The sequence below is a fragment of the Ranitomeya imitator genome, chromosome 1 (genome assembly GCF_032444005.1).
Source record: "Ranitomeya imitator isolate aRanImi1 chromosome 1, aRanImi1.pri, whole genome shotgun sequence".
In the NCBI taxonomy this organism is placed as follows: Eukaryota; Metazoa; Chordata; class Amphibia; order Anura; family Dendrobatidae; genus Ranitomeya; species Ranitomeya imitator.
The window spans coordinates 1,037,328,812-1,037,347,625 of NC_091282.1; the positions used below are offsets into that span (position 1 = coordinate 1,037,328,812).

Consider the following 18,814-nt stretch of genomic DNA (forward strand, 5'->3'; position numbering starts at 1 on the left):
CGACGGTGTTCCGCTGGTGGTACCGTGCAATAGGTTGGTACCAGCAGCAGCTTCCATACTGAGACAACCATCACTTGGGTGTCCCAATATGGCGGTCGGTGAACTTCCTCCGCTTGGAATTCTGGGATACGGTGACATCTGCACAAAACAGGAAATGAAACATTACAAGGCAATTATATAAATATATAAGAAACACATGTACTATAAAATTACCTTTTTGTTTTAATATATAGATAGATAGATAGATATAGATACAGTTGCTTCTCAAAATTAGAATATCATCAAATAGTTAATTTATTTCAGTTCTTCAATACAAAAAGTGAAACTCGTATAATATATAGAGTTATTGCAAACAGTGATCTATTTCAAGTATTTATTTCTGTAAATGTTGATGATTATGGCTTACAGCCAATAAAATCCCAAACGTCATTCTTAGTAAATTAGAATAATTAACAAAAACACCTGCAAAGGCTTGCTAAAGCATTTAAAAAGGTCCCTTAGTCTATTTCAGTAGGCTCCACAATCATGGGGAAGACTTCTGACTTGACAGATGTCCAGAAGTCAGTCATTGACACACTTCACAAGGAAGGTAAGCCACAAAAGGTCATTGCTAAAGGAGCTGGCTGTTCACAGAGTTCTGTATCCAAGCATATTAATTAATGGAAAGTGTAGTGGAAGGAAAACGTGTGGAAGAAAAAGGTGCACAAGCAACCGGGATAACCGCAGTCTTGAAAGGATTGTAAAGAAAAGGCCAATCAAAAATTTGTGGGCGATTCACAAAGAGGGATTACTGCTGGAGTCATTCCTTCAAGAGCCACCACACACAGGCGTATTCAGGACATGAGCTACAAGTGTCGCATTCCTTGTGTCAAGACACTCATGACCAATAGACTCATAACTCATTGTTTGATCCTCTTGCGAGGCATCTGGCTGGAGCTGCAGCGTATCTTCTGCTTTAACCACTCCTAACACCAGCTTGGCGCTCCTGTGAAGCCATTCATCATTTTCTTTTTTTCTATAATTATCAAGGCAAAAGTCATTTCAGCCATCTACCAGGAAATTTTAGGGCACTTCATGCTTCTCTCTGCTGACAAGCTTCTTGGAGATGGAAATGTAATTCTCCCCCAGGACTTGGCACCTGTCCACAGTGCCAAAAGTACCAATATCTGGATTAAAAACAACAGCATCACTGTGCTTGTTTGGCCAGCAAACTCGCCTGACCTTAACCACATAGAGAATCTATGGGGTATTGTCAAGAGGAAGATGAGAGACACCAGACCCAACAATGCAGACGAGCTGCCGCCTTCTACCAAAGCAACCTGGGCTTCCATAACACCTCAGCAGTGCCACAGGCTGATCGCCCCCATGCCACGCTGCATTGATGCAGTAATTGATGCAAAAGGGCCCTGACCAAGTATTGAGTGCATTTACTGAACATATATTTCAGTAGGCCAACATTTCGGATTTTAAAATAAATTTTCAAGCTGGTGTCATAAAGTATTCTAATTTAGTGAAATAATAACTTTTGGGTTTTCACTGGCTCTAAGCCATAATCATCAACATTAACAGAAATAAACACTTGAAATAGATCACTCTGTTTGTAATGACTCTATAGTATGAGTTTCACTCTTTATATTGAGGAACGGAAATAAATTAACTATTTGATGATATTCTAATTTAGTGAGAAGCACTTGTAGTCCCTTCTATGCATGAGCCAAAATATTGTTAATTGTTCATATGGGCCAATAAACCTCCCATCTTTTTGCATTTGACATTGTCGGAGAGCTGCTTCTGCTTTTTTTGTATACTTATAGTAATAGTTGTGCTTTTTTGTATACTTATGGTAATACTTGTTGTGCTTTTTTTAAATACTTATGGTAATGAGTGGTGTGCTTTTTGTATACTTATAGTAATGAGTGGTGTGCTTTTTGTATACTTATGGTAATAGTATTGCTTTTTTGTATACTTATGGTAATAGTTGTGCATTTTCATATACTTATGGTAATAGTCGTGCTTTTTTATATACTTATGGTAATACGGGGCAGCATGGTGGCTCAGTGGATAGCACTGCAGCCTTGCATCGCTGGAGTCATGGGTTCTAATCCCACCAAGGACATCTGCAAGGAGTTTGTATGTTCTCCCCGCGTTTGCGTGGGTTTCCTCTGGGTACTCCGGTTTCCTCCCACATTCCAAAGACATACTGATAGGGAATTTAGATTGTGAGCCCCATCAGGGACAGTGATGATAATGTGTGCAAAGACTGTAAAGCGCTGCGGAATATGTTAGCGCTATATAAAAATAAAGATTATTATTAATAGGTGGTTTTTTTTTGTATACTTCTGGTAATATGTGTGCTTTTCTATACTTATGGTAATAGTTGTTCTTTTTTATACTTAAGATAATAGTTGTGCTTTTTTGTATACTTATGGTAATATAGTTGTGTTTCTTTTTGTATACTTATGGTAATAGTTGGAACAGCTCAAGGAAATCACAGTCACTGAATCCAATAAAAAATATATGTCTTTATTAATACAAAGTCTAAAAATACATACAACGAACCAGACAATCAGTGCAGGTAAAACCAGCAGATGACAATAGCCATGCCACAAACAGCATGTAAGGCAGTCACCCAAGGTACGGTGACCCCTGCAAAGGAACGAAACACATCAACTAGCACAGCACAGCACCCATTTTATTATTATTATTATTATACATTTTTATTATACATTTTTATAGCGCCATTTATTCCATGGCGCTTTACATGTGAATACGGGGCAAATATAGACAAATACATTAAACATGAGCAGATAACAAGGCACCCATCGCCTCATAATGATTTTCACCACTAATACAGTTATCAGCAGTGCCACATAGAAGAGGGAGTTCTTTAGCTATTAGCATTAGTAATCCATAAGACAGTAGAGCGAGGCATATAGACACAATGGGCCACCATGCATATTACCTGCCGTGATGAGTCCGGACCAACGCAGAGGACACCGGGACACCCCGACGCGCGTTTCGGTGGCTATACCTTCCTCAGGGGGCGCACGGTGTCGTATGGGCAAGGACCGATCTTATATAGAGGACCGTAGGGGAAAACGCGCCATGCGGCGCGGTCACCGTCCACCCACAGCGTCCGGCAAGCAAAACCGGAAGTGCGCGGGCCCACGCAAACCGGAAATGCATCGCCATTGGCCGGGGGCGTCAGGAGCCAAGCAGCGCATGCGCACAGGGATATAACCTATATGGCGGCCATTACAATGATGGGCAGGAGAAAGGGCAAACATATATAAAGCGGCAAAGAGTACATCATGATCGGCACAGTACGCAAAGATACCGCAACAGGCGATAACGGCCCTATTGCACAAGGAGTACACAATTACATAACAAATCATAAGGCATAAACGTAATAGGTACATAGCAGAGATGAATCATAGCTAAATCACTGTATGATGAAGCCAAATTGTACAGCATATATAGAACATATCAAATACATTGCCTATACAGAAAAACATATATTTAATTATGCTAAATCAATGCCATATAGCAGTACAGTAATGGCAACACTACAACAAAGGGCATAGAAGAACACAGAATAAGTCACATATAAACAGCAGCACAATATAGAGAGCGATGCTCCAACAAAATTCTGTGCACTCCTTCACGTTCACTTGTATAGAGACCCTTCATTCTTCATATATATGCCCAATGGAATATACGCCATCAGAGTCCAAAAGTAAATAATAAAACTACGAATCCTACATAACACAAAAATAGAATAAAATTAAAACCATAATATAAAAACAAAACAAAATGCAGCAGGGCACGACACGGCACAGCAGTATGGCGATCACAGATATGGGGCATAACTAATGTTCTCGTTCAAGCCCATAGGGCACACTGTATTTAGTAGCCAAATCCAGTGTGTCTCTAGTTGGCCAAGGCGTTTAAACAGATTACCCCCGCGGATATTCACGTTTAGTGTGTCAATACCACGGACTCTAAGGAGAGAGCTATTACTTTGATGTAGAGCTAAGAAATGCCTAGGGATAGTCTTTAAAAGAGACGGTTTAGGGAACGGGGGTATAGTAAGCGGAATATTAAAAAAGCTTACCACAGGGCCAAATATTCCACGCGGAATCGATTACTATATAAACCCCAGGGTGAGGATAGATCTAACGGTGGTAATCAACCTCGGTTTATTACTACCTATAACCCTCAGGCTGATAGGGTGAGATCAGCATTGACTAAAGCATGGCCCATTTTATTAACCGACCCCATCATTGGTAAATTTCTCCCAGACCGCTTCTCACCTTTAGGCGAGCGAGGAACTTGAGAGACCTCTTGACGAGGAGTCATTATGAGAGTCATGGCCCTAGAACCTTCCTGGATGATATACCGGCTCCGGTGGGGTCCGCACCTTGTGGCCATTGCGTTGCGTGACCTAATATGGATAGGTGCGATAGGTTTCTGAACTCTAACGGGTCAAAAGAGTACACGATTAGGAGACGCATTACATGCACCTCCCGTTATGTAATCTATTATGCAACCTGCCCGTGTGGATTGATCTATGTCGGGATGACCACAAGGCAGCTGAAGGTCAGAATTAGAGAGCATGTCCTAGGGATTGAGGCAGCTGCTACTCAAAATGATACATCTCTTTTGAAGACTATCCCTAGGCATTTCTTAGCTCTACATCAAAGTAATAGCTCTCTCCTTAGAGTCCGTGGTATTGACACACTAAACGTCAATATCCGCGGGGGTAATCTGTTTAAACGCCTTGGCCAACTAGAGACACGCTGGATTTGGCTACTAAATACAGTGTGCCCTATGGGCTTGAACGAGAACATTAGTTATGCCCCATATCTGTGATCGCTATACTGCTGTGCCGTGTCGTGCCCTGCTGCATTTTGTTTTGTTTTTATATTATGGTTTTAATTTTATTCTATTTTTGTGTTATGTAGGATTCGTAGTTTTATTATTTACTTTTGGACTCTGATGGCGTATATTCCATTGGGCATATATATGAAGAATGAAGGGTCTCTATACAAGTGAACGTGAAGGAGTGCACAGAATTTTGTTGGAGCATCTCTCTCTATATTGTGCTGCTGTTTATATGTGACTTATTCTGTGTTCTTCTATGCCCTTTGTTGTAGTGTTGCCATTACTGTACTGCTATATGGCATTGATTTAGCATAATTAAATATATGTTTTTCTGTATAGGCAATGTATTTGATATGTTCTATATATGCTGTACAATTTGGCTTCATCATACAGTGATTTAGCTATGATTCATCTCTGCTATGTACCTATTACGTTTATGCCTTATGATTTGTTATGTAATTGTGTACTCCTTGTGCAATAGGGCCGTTATCGCCTGTTGCGGTATCTTTGCGTACTGTGTCGATCATGATGTACTCTTTGCCGCTTTATATATGTTTGCCCTTTCTCCTGCCCATCGTTGTAATGGCTGCCATATAGGTTATATCCCTGTGCGCATGCGCTGCTTGGCTCCTGACGCCCCGGCCAATGGCGATAAATTTCCGGTTTGCGCGGGCCCGCGCACTTCCGGTTTTGCTTGCCGGACGCTGTGGGTGGACGGTGACCGCGCCACATGGCGCGTTTTCCCCTACGATCCTCTATATAAGATCGGTCCTTGCCCATATGACACCGTGCGCCCCCTGAGGAAGGTATAGCCACCAAAACGCGCGTCGGGGTGTCCCGGTGTCCTCTGCGTTGGTCCGGACTCATCACGGCATGTAATATGCATGGTGGCCCATTGTGTCTATATGCCTCGCTCTACTGTCTTATGGATTACTAATGCTAATAGCTAAAGAACTCCCTCTTCTATGTGGCACTGCTGATAACTGTATTAGTGGTGAAAATCATTATGAGGCGATGGGTGCTGTGCTGTGCTAGTTGATGTGTTTTGTTCCTTTGCAGGGGTCACCGTACCTTGGGTGACTGCCTTACATGCTGTTTGTGGCATGGCTATTGTCATCTGCTGGTTTTACCTGCACTGATTGTCTGGTTCGTTGTATGTATTTTTAGACTTTGTATTAATAAAGACGTATTTTTTATTGGATTCAGTGACTGTGATTTCCTTGAGCTGTTCTAGTATATTGGCAGTTATCCACATTGTCCATGCATGGTGGGTGCATATTGAGTGACTCTTAGTTTTCATCTATATGTATACTAATCCCTTGCACCACCAATGTTGCTTATTGGAATATTATTGTATATTATGGTAATAGTTGTGCTTTTTTGCATACTTATGGTAATAGTTGTGTTTTTTGTATACTTATGGTAATAGGTGTACTTTTTTATACTTATGGTAATAGTTGTTGTGCTTTTTTGTATACTTATTGTAATAGTCCTTATGCTAATAGGTATTGTGCTTTTTTTCTATTATGGTAATTCTTGTGGGGTTTTTTTGTATACTTATGGCAATACTTGTACAGTTTTTGTATACTTATGGTAATACTTGTGCTTTTTTATACCTCTGGTAATAGTTGTGCTTTTCTGTATCTACTATATAATTGTCTAAGGGTCACTTCCGTCTTTCTGTCTGTCTGTCACGGATATTCATTGGTCGCGACCTCTGTCATGGAAATCCAAGTCGCTGATTGGTCGCGGAAAAACAGCCACGACCAATCAGCGACGGGCACAGTCTGGCGGCAACATGGCCCCTCCTTCCTCCCCGCAGTCAGTGCCCGCTCCATACTCCCCTCAAGTCAGCGCTCACACAGGGTTAATGGCAGCGCCAATGGAGTGCGTTATGCCGCAGTGTAACGCACTCCTTTAAGGGTATGTGTCCACGTTCAGGATTGCATCAGGATTTGGTCAGGATTTTATGCAGGTAAAATCCTGACCAAATCTGCACCTGAGGTCACTGGCAGGTCACCTGCGCTGTCCTTGCGTTGTTTCTGCAATGTAAGGACATGCTGCGTTCTTAAAAGACGCGCCGCATGTGCATTTTTTTCGCGTATGCCGCATGCGTCTTTTAATGCATAGTGGAGACGGGATTTCATGAAATCCCCTCCACTATGCTGTAACATCTGGACCTGAACGTGGAAACATACCCTAACGCTGCTATTAACCCTGTGTGACCAACTTTTTACTATTGACGCTGAATATGCGGCATCAATAGTAAAAAGATCTAATGTTTAAAAATAATTTTAAAAAAATCGTTAGATACTCACCGTCCGTCGGCTCCCGGATCTAGAACAGGCCTTTCCCGCTCCTCCGGACGCTCTGATGACCGCGCCATGCATTGCGATCTCACGAGATGATGACGTAGCGGTCTCGCGAGACCGTTACATCATCATATCGCAAGACCGCAATGCACTCTTGAGACCGGAGCGCACAAGGAGCGTCGGTAACCGCTTCACCTGGATCCGGGTGCCAACGGAAGGTATATAACTATTTTTTATTTTAATTATTTTTTTAACAGGGATATGATGCCCACATTGCTATATACTACGTGGGCTGCACAATGAACAAGTCTGTAGGAACCTGTTCACACACCACCAAGAAACTTGAAGACACAAAAGAGCACAGTGAGGTAAAAAAAAATCACAGTAATAAGCAAGTGCTAGTCAAAAGATGGGAAAAAACAGGGTGTTTAGTTGATACTTTTTTTGCAAAAAAATGTATACTAAGCTGCTCCACCAATCGTCAAGGTATACCCATTTAGAGCAGTCCTACCTAATGTATATAATCCCTATCTGATGTATTTAAAAACCTGATCATCTGTATAGTACCTGTATAAGCAGGGTTCAGAGAGGGAATTTTCATGTGGACATACTGGATGGAACAGCTTTGATGCAAATGACCCATAAGGAGTGGTGGACTCCCTAGTCTTGTAGAAACCACACACCACCAAGAAACTTGAAGACCCAAAAGAACAGGTTGCTACAGACTTGTTCATTGTGCAAGTAGCCCATGTGTTTCTGGTTCTGTAATTGTTCTCTTGTTTCTACAAGACTAGGGAGATGATCAGGTTTTTAAATACATCAGATAGGGATTATATACATTAAATAGGACTGCTCTATATGGGTATACCTTGACGATTGGTGGAGCAGCTTAGTATACATTTTTTTGCAAAAAGTATCGACTAAATACCCTGTTTTTTTCCATCTTTTGACTAGCACTTGCTTATTACTGTGGTTTTTTTTTACAACAGAGTATTTCTGACCTCACTGTCCTGTTTTGTGTCTTCAATGTACTACATGGGCTGCGCAATGTACTACGTGGGCTGCGCAATGTACTACGTGGGCTGCGCAATGTACTACGTGGGCTGCGCAATGTACTAAGTTGGCTGGGAATATGCTACGTGGGCTGTGCAATGTGCTACGTGGGCTGTGCAATGTACTACGTGGGCTGCGCAATGTACTACGTGGGCTGCGCAATGTACTACGTGGGCTGCGCAATGTACTACGTGGGCTGCGCAATGTACTATGTGGCTGTGCAATATACTACGTGGCTGTGCAATATACTACGTGGCTGTGCTAAATACTACGTGCATGTAGAGGAGCTGCGGAGACACCATCACGTGTTTCTCAACGCAGGCAGTGAATAGCCAAGCCTTTCCCCGGGAAGGAACAACCAAGGGAAGGGCAGCATCCAATAAAGGAAAACATCCAATAAAGGAAAACCACCTATGCCAAGCATGGTATCCATCCACAGACAGCTGTTTCGGGGTTTTTGCCCCTCATCAGTGTGGAGTAGGAAACTGGCTATCAGTGAATAGCCAGGCCTTTCCCCGGGAAGGATGGATACCATGCTTGGCATAGGTGGTTTTCCTTTATTGGATGTTTTCCTTTATTGGATGCTGCCCTTCCCTTGGTTGTTCCTTCCCGGGGAAAGGCCTGGCTATTCACTGCCTGCGTTGAGAAACACGTGATGGTGTCTCCGCAGCACCTTTACATGCATTTGCATATTTGGGGACAGTGTTCTGGATCACTGCGTTGAGAAACACGTGATGGTGTCTCCGCGGTGTTGGATGTTTTGGTCTCCACGAGGTCAATCATCCGTGCCTTTATAGACTATATACTACGTGGGCTGTGCTATACACTACATGGGCTGTTATACACTACGCACACATATTCTAGAATACCCGATGCGTTTGAATCGGGCTACCATCTAGTACTTATAATAGTTGTGCTTTTTTGTATACTTATGATAATCGTCATGCTTTTTTTGTATACTTATGGTAATAGTCGTGGTTCTTTGTATACTTATGGTAATACTTGTGCTTTTTTGTATACTTATTGTAATACTCGTGCTTTTTTGTATACTTATGGTAATGCTTTTGTTTTTTTGTATATTTACGGTAACACTTTCCTTTTTTTGTATGCTTATAGTAACACTTGTGCTTTTTTGTATACTTATAGTAATAGTTGTTGTGCTACCCACAATATGATACTTTTGCTGCTTTCTTTTTATAGATAGATATGTAAAGAAAAATGCAGTGCTATATTAGATGAAGTGTGCACATCTCAGGTTACTAATCCCTTGAACCTACACAGATGTGAAAAAAACAAACAGCAGCACTATTGGGTTGTAGTTAAAGAAAATAAAGAGACTTATTCACCCATACTTTCTGCAATGTTACATCGCACATAGCATGAGCAAATAAATCACTTTATTTTTTCTAACACCATCTTGCTACCTGTTTTTTGCTCATAAGTAGATGTTCAATCTAATTCTATAGAGAATGTCATTGATTTGCACTTCTCTATATGTCCCGTTAATCTTGCCTAGTCTAGGTGAGTCAGTTATACAGTGACATACTATAAGCATTTACAATTAGCCTTAGACCAAGATAATGCTTGCTTCCACCGATACATAAATTCTTATGTGCAGTACGTGTCCTACTCTTTTTTTATGCACAAGAGTTGAATCTCCATCTAGGAAGCAAGCCAATAAGACAGGAGTGGAAATGACAAGGTAAATAAATCAATATACCTATATAGATGTATGACCACAACGTATAGGTGCACTCTAACCTGCAAATGTTGTGCGAGATATGGAGCCAACTTCATGAAGCGCTAATAGTACATGTATGGTGAGCTTCAAGCCTTTGTTGTGCAGCTGCGGTGGCCTCTGCACATACAAAGGAAAATATAACCGGCAACCACTGGTAGCGGCACTGCGCATGGTGCCTGGAATCCAAGTAACATGTTCAGTGAATATTACCAAACGATTTCTTAATTTATTAGAAATTATATCTAATGACTTTTATATAATAAAGATGAAGGTTGGTAATACATTTCCTCTGGATATTATATCTGAATTCTGGCAACTATTGGTAGCACCACTCCCAGTTGCTAATTGTTACATTTACGTTTGGATGCCAAGTCTTATACTTGGAAGCATATAAAGCTAAAATAGTCACAATTTTAGTTCTTATCAGACAAACTTATTTGTCACTTGGTCACCAAGATGGCTCTTCCACTTTCTTCCTAATTCTCAGCAGCTTTGATCCTCCTCATTGTACTGACACATACCTGCTTTCCAGAATTTTATTTTTCTTCTCGCACGTTGGAAAAACAAGAAATTCTGGGTATAATATTTTAATGGTGAATTTGCGAGGTAGAAAGTAATTACCGGTACTTGCTGTCTGCCCTCGGACACAATCATTTAATTTGCCTTTTTTATTTTAAAACTATGACTTTTAAGTGTTTGTCCAGCTTTAGATTGTGTTAGGGCTGTTTGACACATCTGACTTTCCCAGAAAGTGTATAGATCACGATGTCCGGACCGGCTGCGGGTCTCCTCACCTTAAATCAACAATTCCATAGACATAAGTGTGGCTGATAAGTTCGGACGAGTTCATACATCGCAACCCGTACACTTTCTTTAAAAGTCAGATGTGTGAAACCAGCCTTAAGAAGTTAGCAATCATATACATGATTTTTAGTATCAATGAGCCCTGCTGTGCTGTGTGTATACTGTGATTGTGATGACAATGGCTCGGGCCTGTGAGAATGGATATTAGTTTATATCTTATACAACTTTTCTTTTGACATTTGTTTAGGTTACATGCCTTCAAGATTTCTTTGGTGATGACGATGTGTTTATTGCCTGTGGACCTGAAAAATATCGCTATGCGCAGGATGATTTCGTTCTGGACCACAGTGGTAATTTCTGATCACAAGTTTATGACGTGTACATCATTTATATGCTGATTTTATTTTCATTCCCTAGATTACCATTAATTTGTAGGTAACTTTATTACATGCAATATCACACATGGATGTATTTATAGAAAATACTTATTATCCATAAAATTTACCAGCCTGGTTAATGTTTTCCTAGCCCTTTTAAACATCTAATTGTGTAGGATGGTGGTTTACGGGAGCCTGACAATGAATTCATTCTGTCTGAACCACAGGCCGCATGAATCAGCCAAGTACGTTTTGCAACACCGTCCAATCACTATGCATCTTTGATGACTGTTTCGAGGCAGATTCCTGGCAGCGACTCTCTGCCCATCTTCTCTACACCGACAGGTCTCTCTCTATACACACACATAAGGAGAAACCCCCTTGTCAGGGACTGGCATCGGTTTGATCATTTGAGACGCGTGGTCAAAGTAGGACGTACACAGCTGGAGTAACACAGTCAGTGTCTGATTCATGCTGTCCGTGGTTCTTGAAGCATAAATCTGCTGTTAGGTTTCAGTTTAACATGATCGGGGATGTTAGTTTAGAACAAAAAACTATAGTATACTATAGTATAAAGTATAAATATATGTTTGAGTTATATTTGGATGTCATGATTATTGTAAATGATGTAAGAATAGCCCAATTTATTGTCTTTCACCTTTCAGGGCTGATATACAGCATTCTATAATGCTGTACTGTATATCTGCCCCCAACCCGACCTGCACGAGAAGAAAAATAACTTTTATTATACTCACCTGCAGGGCGGTCCGGTCCGAGGGGCATCGCTGATCTTGGTCCGGCGCCTCCCTTCTTGCAATGCTGCCATCCTGCTTGCTTCGTATGGATGAAACATCTCCTCGGCACCGTGGTCCTGCACAGGCACACTTCTGTGCCCTGTTCAGGGCAGAGCAAAGTATTGCAGTGCACAGGTGCCAGGAAAGGTCAAAAAGACTCAGCACATGCACTCTGCAGTACTTTGCTCTGCCTTGACAGGGCAGAGAAGTGCGCCTGTGCAGGAGTGCTGTGCCGAGGAGACTGTGTGGATGACAAAGGGACGCGTCATCCACACAAAGCAAGCATGAGGACGGGGATCATAAGAAGATGGGAGGAGCTGGATCAAGAAGAGCGACCCCCCTCGGACTGGACTGCAGGTGAGTATAATAAAAGTTATTTTTCTTCTCTTACAGGTAAGGTTGGGGGCAGATATACAGCATTATAGAATGCTAAATATGAGGCCTGAAAGGTGATGGCCCTATCTCTTATTGGCCAAACCTGTTGGTGACAGGTTCACTTTAAATGCCAAAGTATTCAATGAAAAGCCTCCCAACAGGTACAGTACACTAGGCAACCTCAAAAAGTCCTTTAAAATAAATCATGCTTTTTCAGTTCATTGCAATCATGACTGCCTAATTCAAGCTTCACAAGTAATACCAGCTCATCTCACCTCCTCTTTTTCCCAGGAGCAGTCTACTGTTGCTCTGCAATTTATTTGGACATTGCTATTGCTTTTCTCCACAGGAATTTATTGTCCCTTTATTGTTCCAGAATGTCATGTTATGAAAACTCCATATTCCCGCTCCCAGAGGCATTCAGGTTCCAAGAGTCCTGGGACTTCGCGGCGCAGCAAATCTCCTGGAGCAGGTAATGGGCATTGTTATTGCTTTCACACACAAACTATTACATTTTCATGTTTTCAGAAAGCTATAGAACCTCCTGTTGTCTTTGATTTTACCAGACTATCGTACTGCTGCCAAGTACATCATCTTGTATTTTTAAAGGGAATGAATCAGACATACAGATGATGAAATAAGTATTGAACACGTCACCAATTTTTTAAGTACCGTATATACTCGAGTATAAGCCGACCCGAGTATAAGCCGACCCCCCTAATTTTGCCACAAAAAACTGGGAAAACTTATTGACTCAAGTATAAGCCTAGGGTGGAAAATGGAGCAGCTACCGGTTAATGTCAAAAATAAAAATAGATACTAATAAAAGTAAAATTAATTGAGACATCAGTAGGTTAAGTGTTTTTGAATATCCATATTGAATCAGGAGCCCCATATAATGCTCCATACAGTTCATTATTGCCCCATATAATGCTCCATATAAAGCTGTGCCCCATATACAATGCTCTGCACCATTCATTATTGCCCCATAGCTGTGCCATATAGTGCTCTGCACCATTCATTATTGTCCCATAGCTGTGCCATATAGTGCTCTGCACCGTTCGTTATTGCCTTATAGCTGTGCCATATAGTGCTCTGCACCGTTCATTATTGCCCCATAGCTATGCCATATAGTGCTCTGCACCGTTCATTATTGCCCCATAGCTGTTATGATCCGGTGACCTTGGAGCTGCATGAGAACTTTCACTGGAGAAGGTGGCCACTATACTGACCGCAATCCTGAATTTAACACTGCAACTAGAAGTAGCCGTAGAGTGTACCTAACACACCTAGACACCTCGTCACAGCCGGAGGACTAAATACCCCTAAAGATGGAAATTGGAATACTATCTTGCCTCAGAGAAAATCCCCAAAGGATAGACAGCGCCCCACAAATATTGGCGGTGAGTCGGAGAGGAAAAAACATACACAGGCAGAAAAACAGGATTTAGCACAGGAGGCCACTCTAGCTAGATAGGACAGGATAGGACAGAGTTCTGTGCGGTCAGTATTAAAACCTTTCAAAAACATCCAGAGCAGAATATACAAAAAAACTTCCTACATCTAACTAAAAGATGTAGGAGCGTAAATCTGCAACTCCAGTGAATCCTACAATCAGAGCAGGAATAAAACTGAAACAAGCACACAGCAGTGTGCCACAGATACAAAAACCAAACACTTATCTTTGCTGAATTTGGCAGCAAGCAGGAGAAGCCAGAAAGTGATCCAACACTTCACAAGGAACATTGACAACTGGCAAGGGCTAAAGGATCCTGCACACCTAAATATCCCAGTCAGAATTGTAATCATCCGATACACCTGGCCAGGACTGCGAGTCGGAGACAACTGCATTCCCACCTACAACCACTGCAGGGAACCCAAGAGCAGAATTCACAACACATAGCTCTGCCATATAGTGCTCTGCACCGTTCATTTTTGTCCCATAGCTGTGCCATATAGTGCTCTGCACCGTTCGTTATTGCCCCATAGCTGTGCCATATAGTGCTCAGCACCGTTCAGTATTGCCCCATAGCTGTGCCATATAGTGCTCTGCACCGTTCATTATTGCCCCATAGCTGTGCCATATAGTGCTCTGCACCGTTCATTATTGCCCCATAGCTGTACCATATAGTGCTCTGCATTGTTCATTTTTGTCCCATAGCTGTGCCATATAGTGCTCTGCACCGTTCATTATTGCCTCATAGCTGTGCCATATAGTGCTCTGCACCGTTCATTATTGCCCCATAGCTGTGCCATATAGTGCTCTGCACCGTTCATTATTGCCCCATAGCTGTGCCATATAGTGCTCTGCACCGTTCATTATTGCCCCATAGCTGTGCCATATAGTGCTCTGCACCGTTCATTCTTGCCCCATAGCTGTGCCATATAGTGCTCTGCACCATTCATTCTTGCCCCATAACTGTGCCATTTAGTGCTCTGCACCGTTCATTCTTGCCCCATAACTGTGCCATATAGTGCTCTGCACCGTTCATTATTGCCCCATAACTGTGCCATACAGTGCTCTGCACCGTTCATTATTGCCCCATTGATGTACCATAGAAAGCTCTGCCATTGCTGCTGCTGCTTGAATAATAAAAAAAAAAAAGCCATACTCACCTTTCTTGCTTGCAGCTCCCGGCGCCGCTCCATCTTTCCGGCGCCGCTCCATCTTCCCGGCGTCTCTCCGCACTGACTGATCAGGTAGAGGGCGGCGCGCACACTATATGCGTCATCGCGCCCTCTGACCTGAACAGTCAGAGCGGAGAGACGCCGGGAAGATGGAGCGACGCCCGGCGTGTGGAACGGGGATAGGTGAATATGCGATACTTACCTGCTTCCGGCGTCCCGCTCCTTCCCCCGGACAGCTGGTCTTCGGTGCCGCAGCCTCTTCCTCTATCAGCGGTCACCGTTACCGCTGATTAGAGAAATTAATATGCGGCTCCACCCCTATGGGAGTGGAGTCCATATTAATTTTTCTAATGAGCGGTCCCACGTGACCGCTGAAAACGGGAAGAGCTGCAGCACCCGAAGACCGTGGGACGGCAGGGGGAGCGTCAGGACCGCCGGGACTAGGTGAGAGTATGCCTCAGCGCCCTCTCCCCCCCCTCACCCGCCGACCCTGCCGCCCACCGTGACTCGAGTATAAGCCGAGAGGGGCACTTTCAGCCCAAAAATTTGGGCTGAAAATCTCGGCTTATACTCGAGTATATACGGTAAATATATTTTTAGTCCACACAGACAAAGAAATCAAACCATAGATGTACGGTACATAAATTATGTTATGTGTAATAATGAGGAATGACACAGGAAAAAAAGTATTGAACACACTTACTGAAATGTATTTAATACTTTGTACAAAAGCCTTTGTTGATAATGACAGCTTTAAGACACCTCCTGTATGGCAAAACTAGTCACATGCATTTGCTTTTTGTGATTTTTGGCCCATTCTTCCGCACAAACACTCTTCAAACGCTGAAGGTTCCGTGGGCTCCTTCTATGAACTCTGAGCTTTAGTTCCTTCCATAAATTTTCTATTGGATAAAAGGTCACATAATTGGCGGTACCATTCTGGTAACTTTATTTTCTTTCTCTGAAGCCAATTGAGATTTTCCTTGGCTGTCTGTTTGGGATCATTGTCTTGCTGAAATGTCCACCCTCGTTTCATCTTCGTCATCCTGGTAGATTGCAGCTGATTTTTATCAAGTTCATTTGTCCATTCATCCTTCCATCAATTATATGAAGTTTGCCAGAGTCATATGCTGAAAAACAGCTCCACACCATGATGTTCTCACCTGCAAACTTCACTATTGGTGTGATGTTTTTGGATTGATAAGCAGTTCCTTTTGGCCTCCAAACATGGTGTGTATTATGGCATCCACACAGTTAAGTTTTTGCCTCATCTTACCAGACTATATTCTCCCATTATTTCACAGGCTTATCTAAATGTTGTTGAGCAAACTTTAAACTCTCATGAACATGATTTTTGTTCAGCAGTAGAGTCTTGTAATTGAGATGCATACAGGCCAAGGAGGTTGAGTGCATTACTTATTGTTTTTTTTAAACAATTGTACCTGCTGATTCCAGATCTTTCTGTAGCTCTCCACAGGTGGTCCTTGACTCTTGGACAACTGTTCTGATGAGTCTTCTCACTCATGTGTCTGAAATCTTGCATGGAGCACCTGGTTGTGGCCAGTAATGGTGTTCTTTCCACTTCTGGATTATGGTCGCAACAGTGATGCCTGGAAACTTCAGTAGTTTTGAAATTACCAATGACCTTAGTATGTGTTGCAACAATAAAGTTGCAAAGGTCTTGACACAGCTCACTTGGTTTTCCCCTCATGAGATGCTTCTTGTGTAGTATCTTGGCAATGTGACATCTTTCTATTGGCCATCAGATGAACCAGCTGATATTATTTTTCACTAAATGGCAGAATTGCTTTCTAATTGCTGATGGATTTTAGGTGGTGTCGTAACTTTTTTTTTCTTAGTATATACCGTATATACTCGAGTATAAGCCGAGATTTTCAGCCCAAATTTTTGGCCCGAAAGTCCCCTCTCGGCTTATACTCGAGTCATGATCGGCGGTGGGGTCGGCGGGTGAGGGGGAGAGAGGACTGTCATATACTCACCTAGTCCCGGCGCTCCTGTCGCTGTCCTTGCCTGTCCCATGGTCTCTGGGTGCCGCAGCTCTTCCTCTGTTCAGTGGTCACGTGGGACCGCTCATTAAAGTAATGAATATGGACTTCACTCCCATAGGGGTGGAGCCGCATATTCATTCCTGTAATGAGTGGTCCCACGTGACCGCTTACTACAGGAGGAAGCTGCGGGCGCCGGAGACCATCTGTCCGGGAGAAGCTGCCAGGGACCACGCTGGAGCAGGTGAGTATTTCATAGTCACCTGTCCGTGTTCCACCCGCCGGGCGCTGCTCCGTCTTCCCGTCCTCTTGCTGTGACTGTTCAGGTCAGAGGGCGCAATGACGTATTAGTGTGCGCGCCGCCCTCTGCCTGAACAGTCAGTGCGGTTAGACGGGACGCTGAGGAGCAGTGGGCAGCAAGCAAAGAGAGGTGAGTATGTCTTTTTTTTTTTTTTTATTGCAGCAGCAGCATTACATGGGGCACAGCTATATATGGATCATCTTATGGGGCAATAATGAAATGTATGGAGCATTCTATATGGCACAGCTATAAATGGATCATCTTATGGGGCAATAATGAAATGTATGGAGCATTCTATATGGCACAGCTTTACATGGAGCATCTATGGGGCAATAATGAATTGTATGGAGCATTCTATATGGCACAGCTATATATGGAGCATCTATGGGGCAATAATGAATTGTATGGAGCATTCTATATGGCACAGCTTTATATGGAGCATCTATGGGGCAATAATGAATTGTATGGAGCATTCTATATGGCACAGCTTTATATGGAGCATCTTATGGGGCAATAATGAAATGTATGGAGCATTCTATATGGCACAGTTTTAAATGGAGCATCTTATGGGGCCATAATGAACTGTATGCAGCATTACAAGGGGCACATTTTTATATGGAGCATCTTATGGGGCCATAATGAACTTTAATGCAGCATTACATGGGGCATATTTTCCTATGGAGCATCCTATGGGCACATCATCAACTTTATGGAGCATTACATGGGCCCATCATCAACTTTATGGAGCATTATATGGGCCCATCATCAACTGTATGGAGCATTATATTTTTTAAATTTACCAGTAGCTGCTGCATTTTCCACCCTAGGCTAATACTCGAGTCATTAAGTTTTTCCAGTTTTCTGTGGCAAAATTACGGGGTCGGCTTATACTCGGGTCGGCTTATACTCGAGTATATACGGTATATAATTTTCTATTAAAAGTTGTACTAAATAGTACAAACAACACAGTCAAGGTTTATCAACACCCCGAAAGAAATATTTAGGGAAGTATTGTTCCTTTTCTCAGTTTGGGGGAGTATTTCACATTTATTAACATTAATTTTAAATCTCGAATAGGCCCTTAAACGATTAATGAGGTTAATAATTGTTGGCAGGTGGTCTTTGGGATTAGACATGCAGTGGCTTATGAAAGTATTCACCCCCTTGGCATTTTTCATTTTTGCTATCTCTCATCCTAGGATTTCACTCATTTTTTGGAGGGTTTGTATCATTTCTTGTAAATAACATACCTATGGCTGTGAACATTTGGTTGGTTTTCTTTTTAATGCGAAGCAAACAACAAACAGTACAAAATTACTGAAAACTTAAGTGTTTATAACTATTCACCCCTCTGAAGTCAGTACTTTGTAGAGCCTCCTTTTGTGGCAATTACAACTGCAAGTTGCTTTTCATAAGTCTCTATAAGGCTGGTTTCACATTTGCATTCGGGGGGGCTGCGGATGGCAGCGTACTTCCTCCCTTCTTCCTCCTTGAAGCCCCACCTATGCTTCGCCTACTTTTCCATGTGTCCTGCGTTGC

At 42.4% G+C, this 18,814-nt stretch overlaps 1 protein-coding gene across 4 annotated transcripts in view; it reads left to right on the forward strand.

Annotated features, from left to right (window-relative positions):
• Positions 1-18,814, forward strand: part of DCLK2 (doublecortin like kinase 2) — a 197,323-nt gene that overhangs the window by 90,013 nt on the left and 88,496 nt on the right. For all 4 annotated transcript variants that reach the window (XR_011316970.1, XR_011316971.1, XM_069744050.1 and 1 more), the window contains exons 3-4: positions 11,042-11,144; positions 12,717-12,812. Coding sequence is in view for 2 of the 4 variants with exons in the window: in XM_069744050.1 (XP_069600151.1) it covers positions 11,042-11,144; positions 12,717-12,812 (199 nt within the window). In the remaining 2 variants the exon portion in view is untranslated. The remainder of the gene's footprint in view (positions 1-11,041; positions 11,145-12,716; positions 12,813-18,814) is intronic.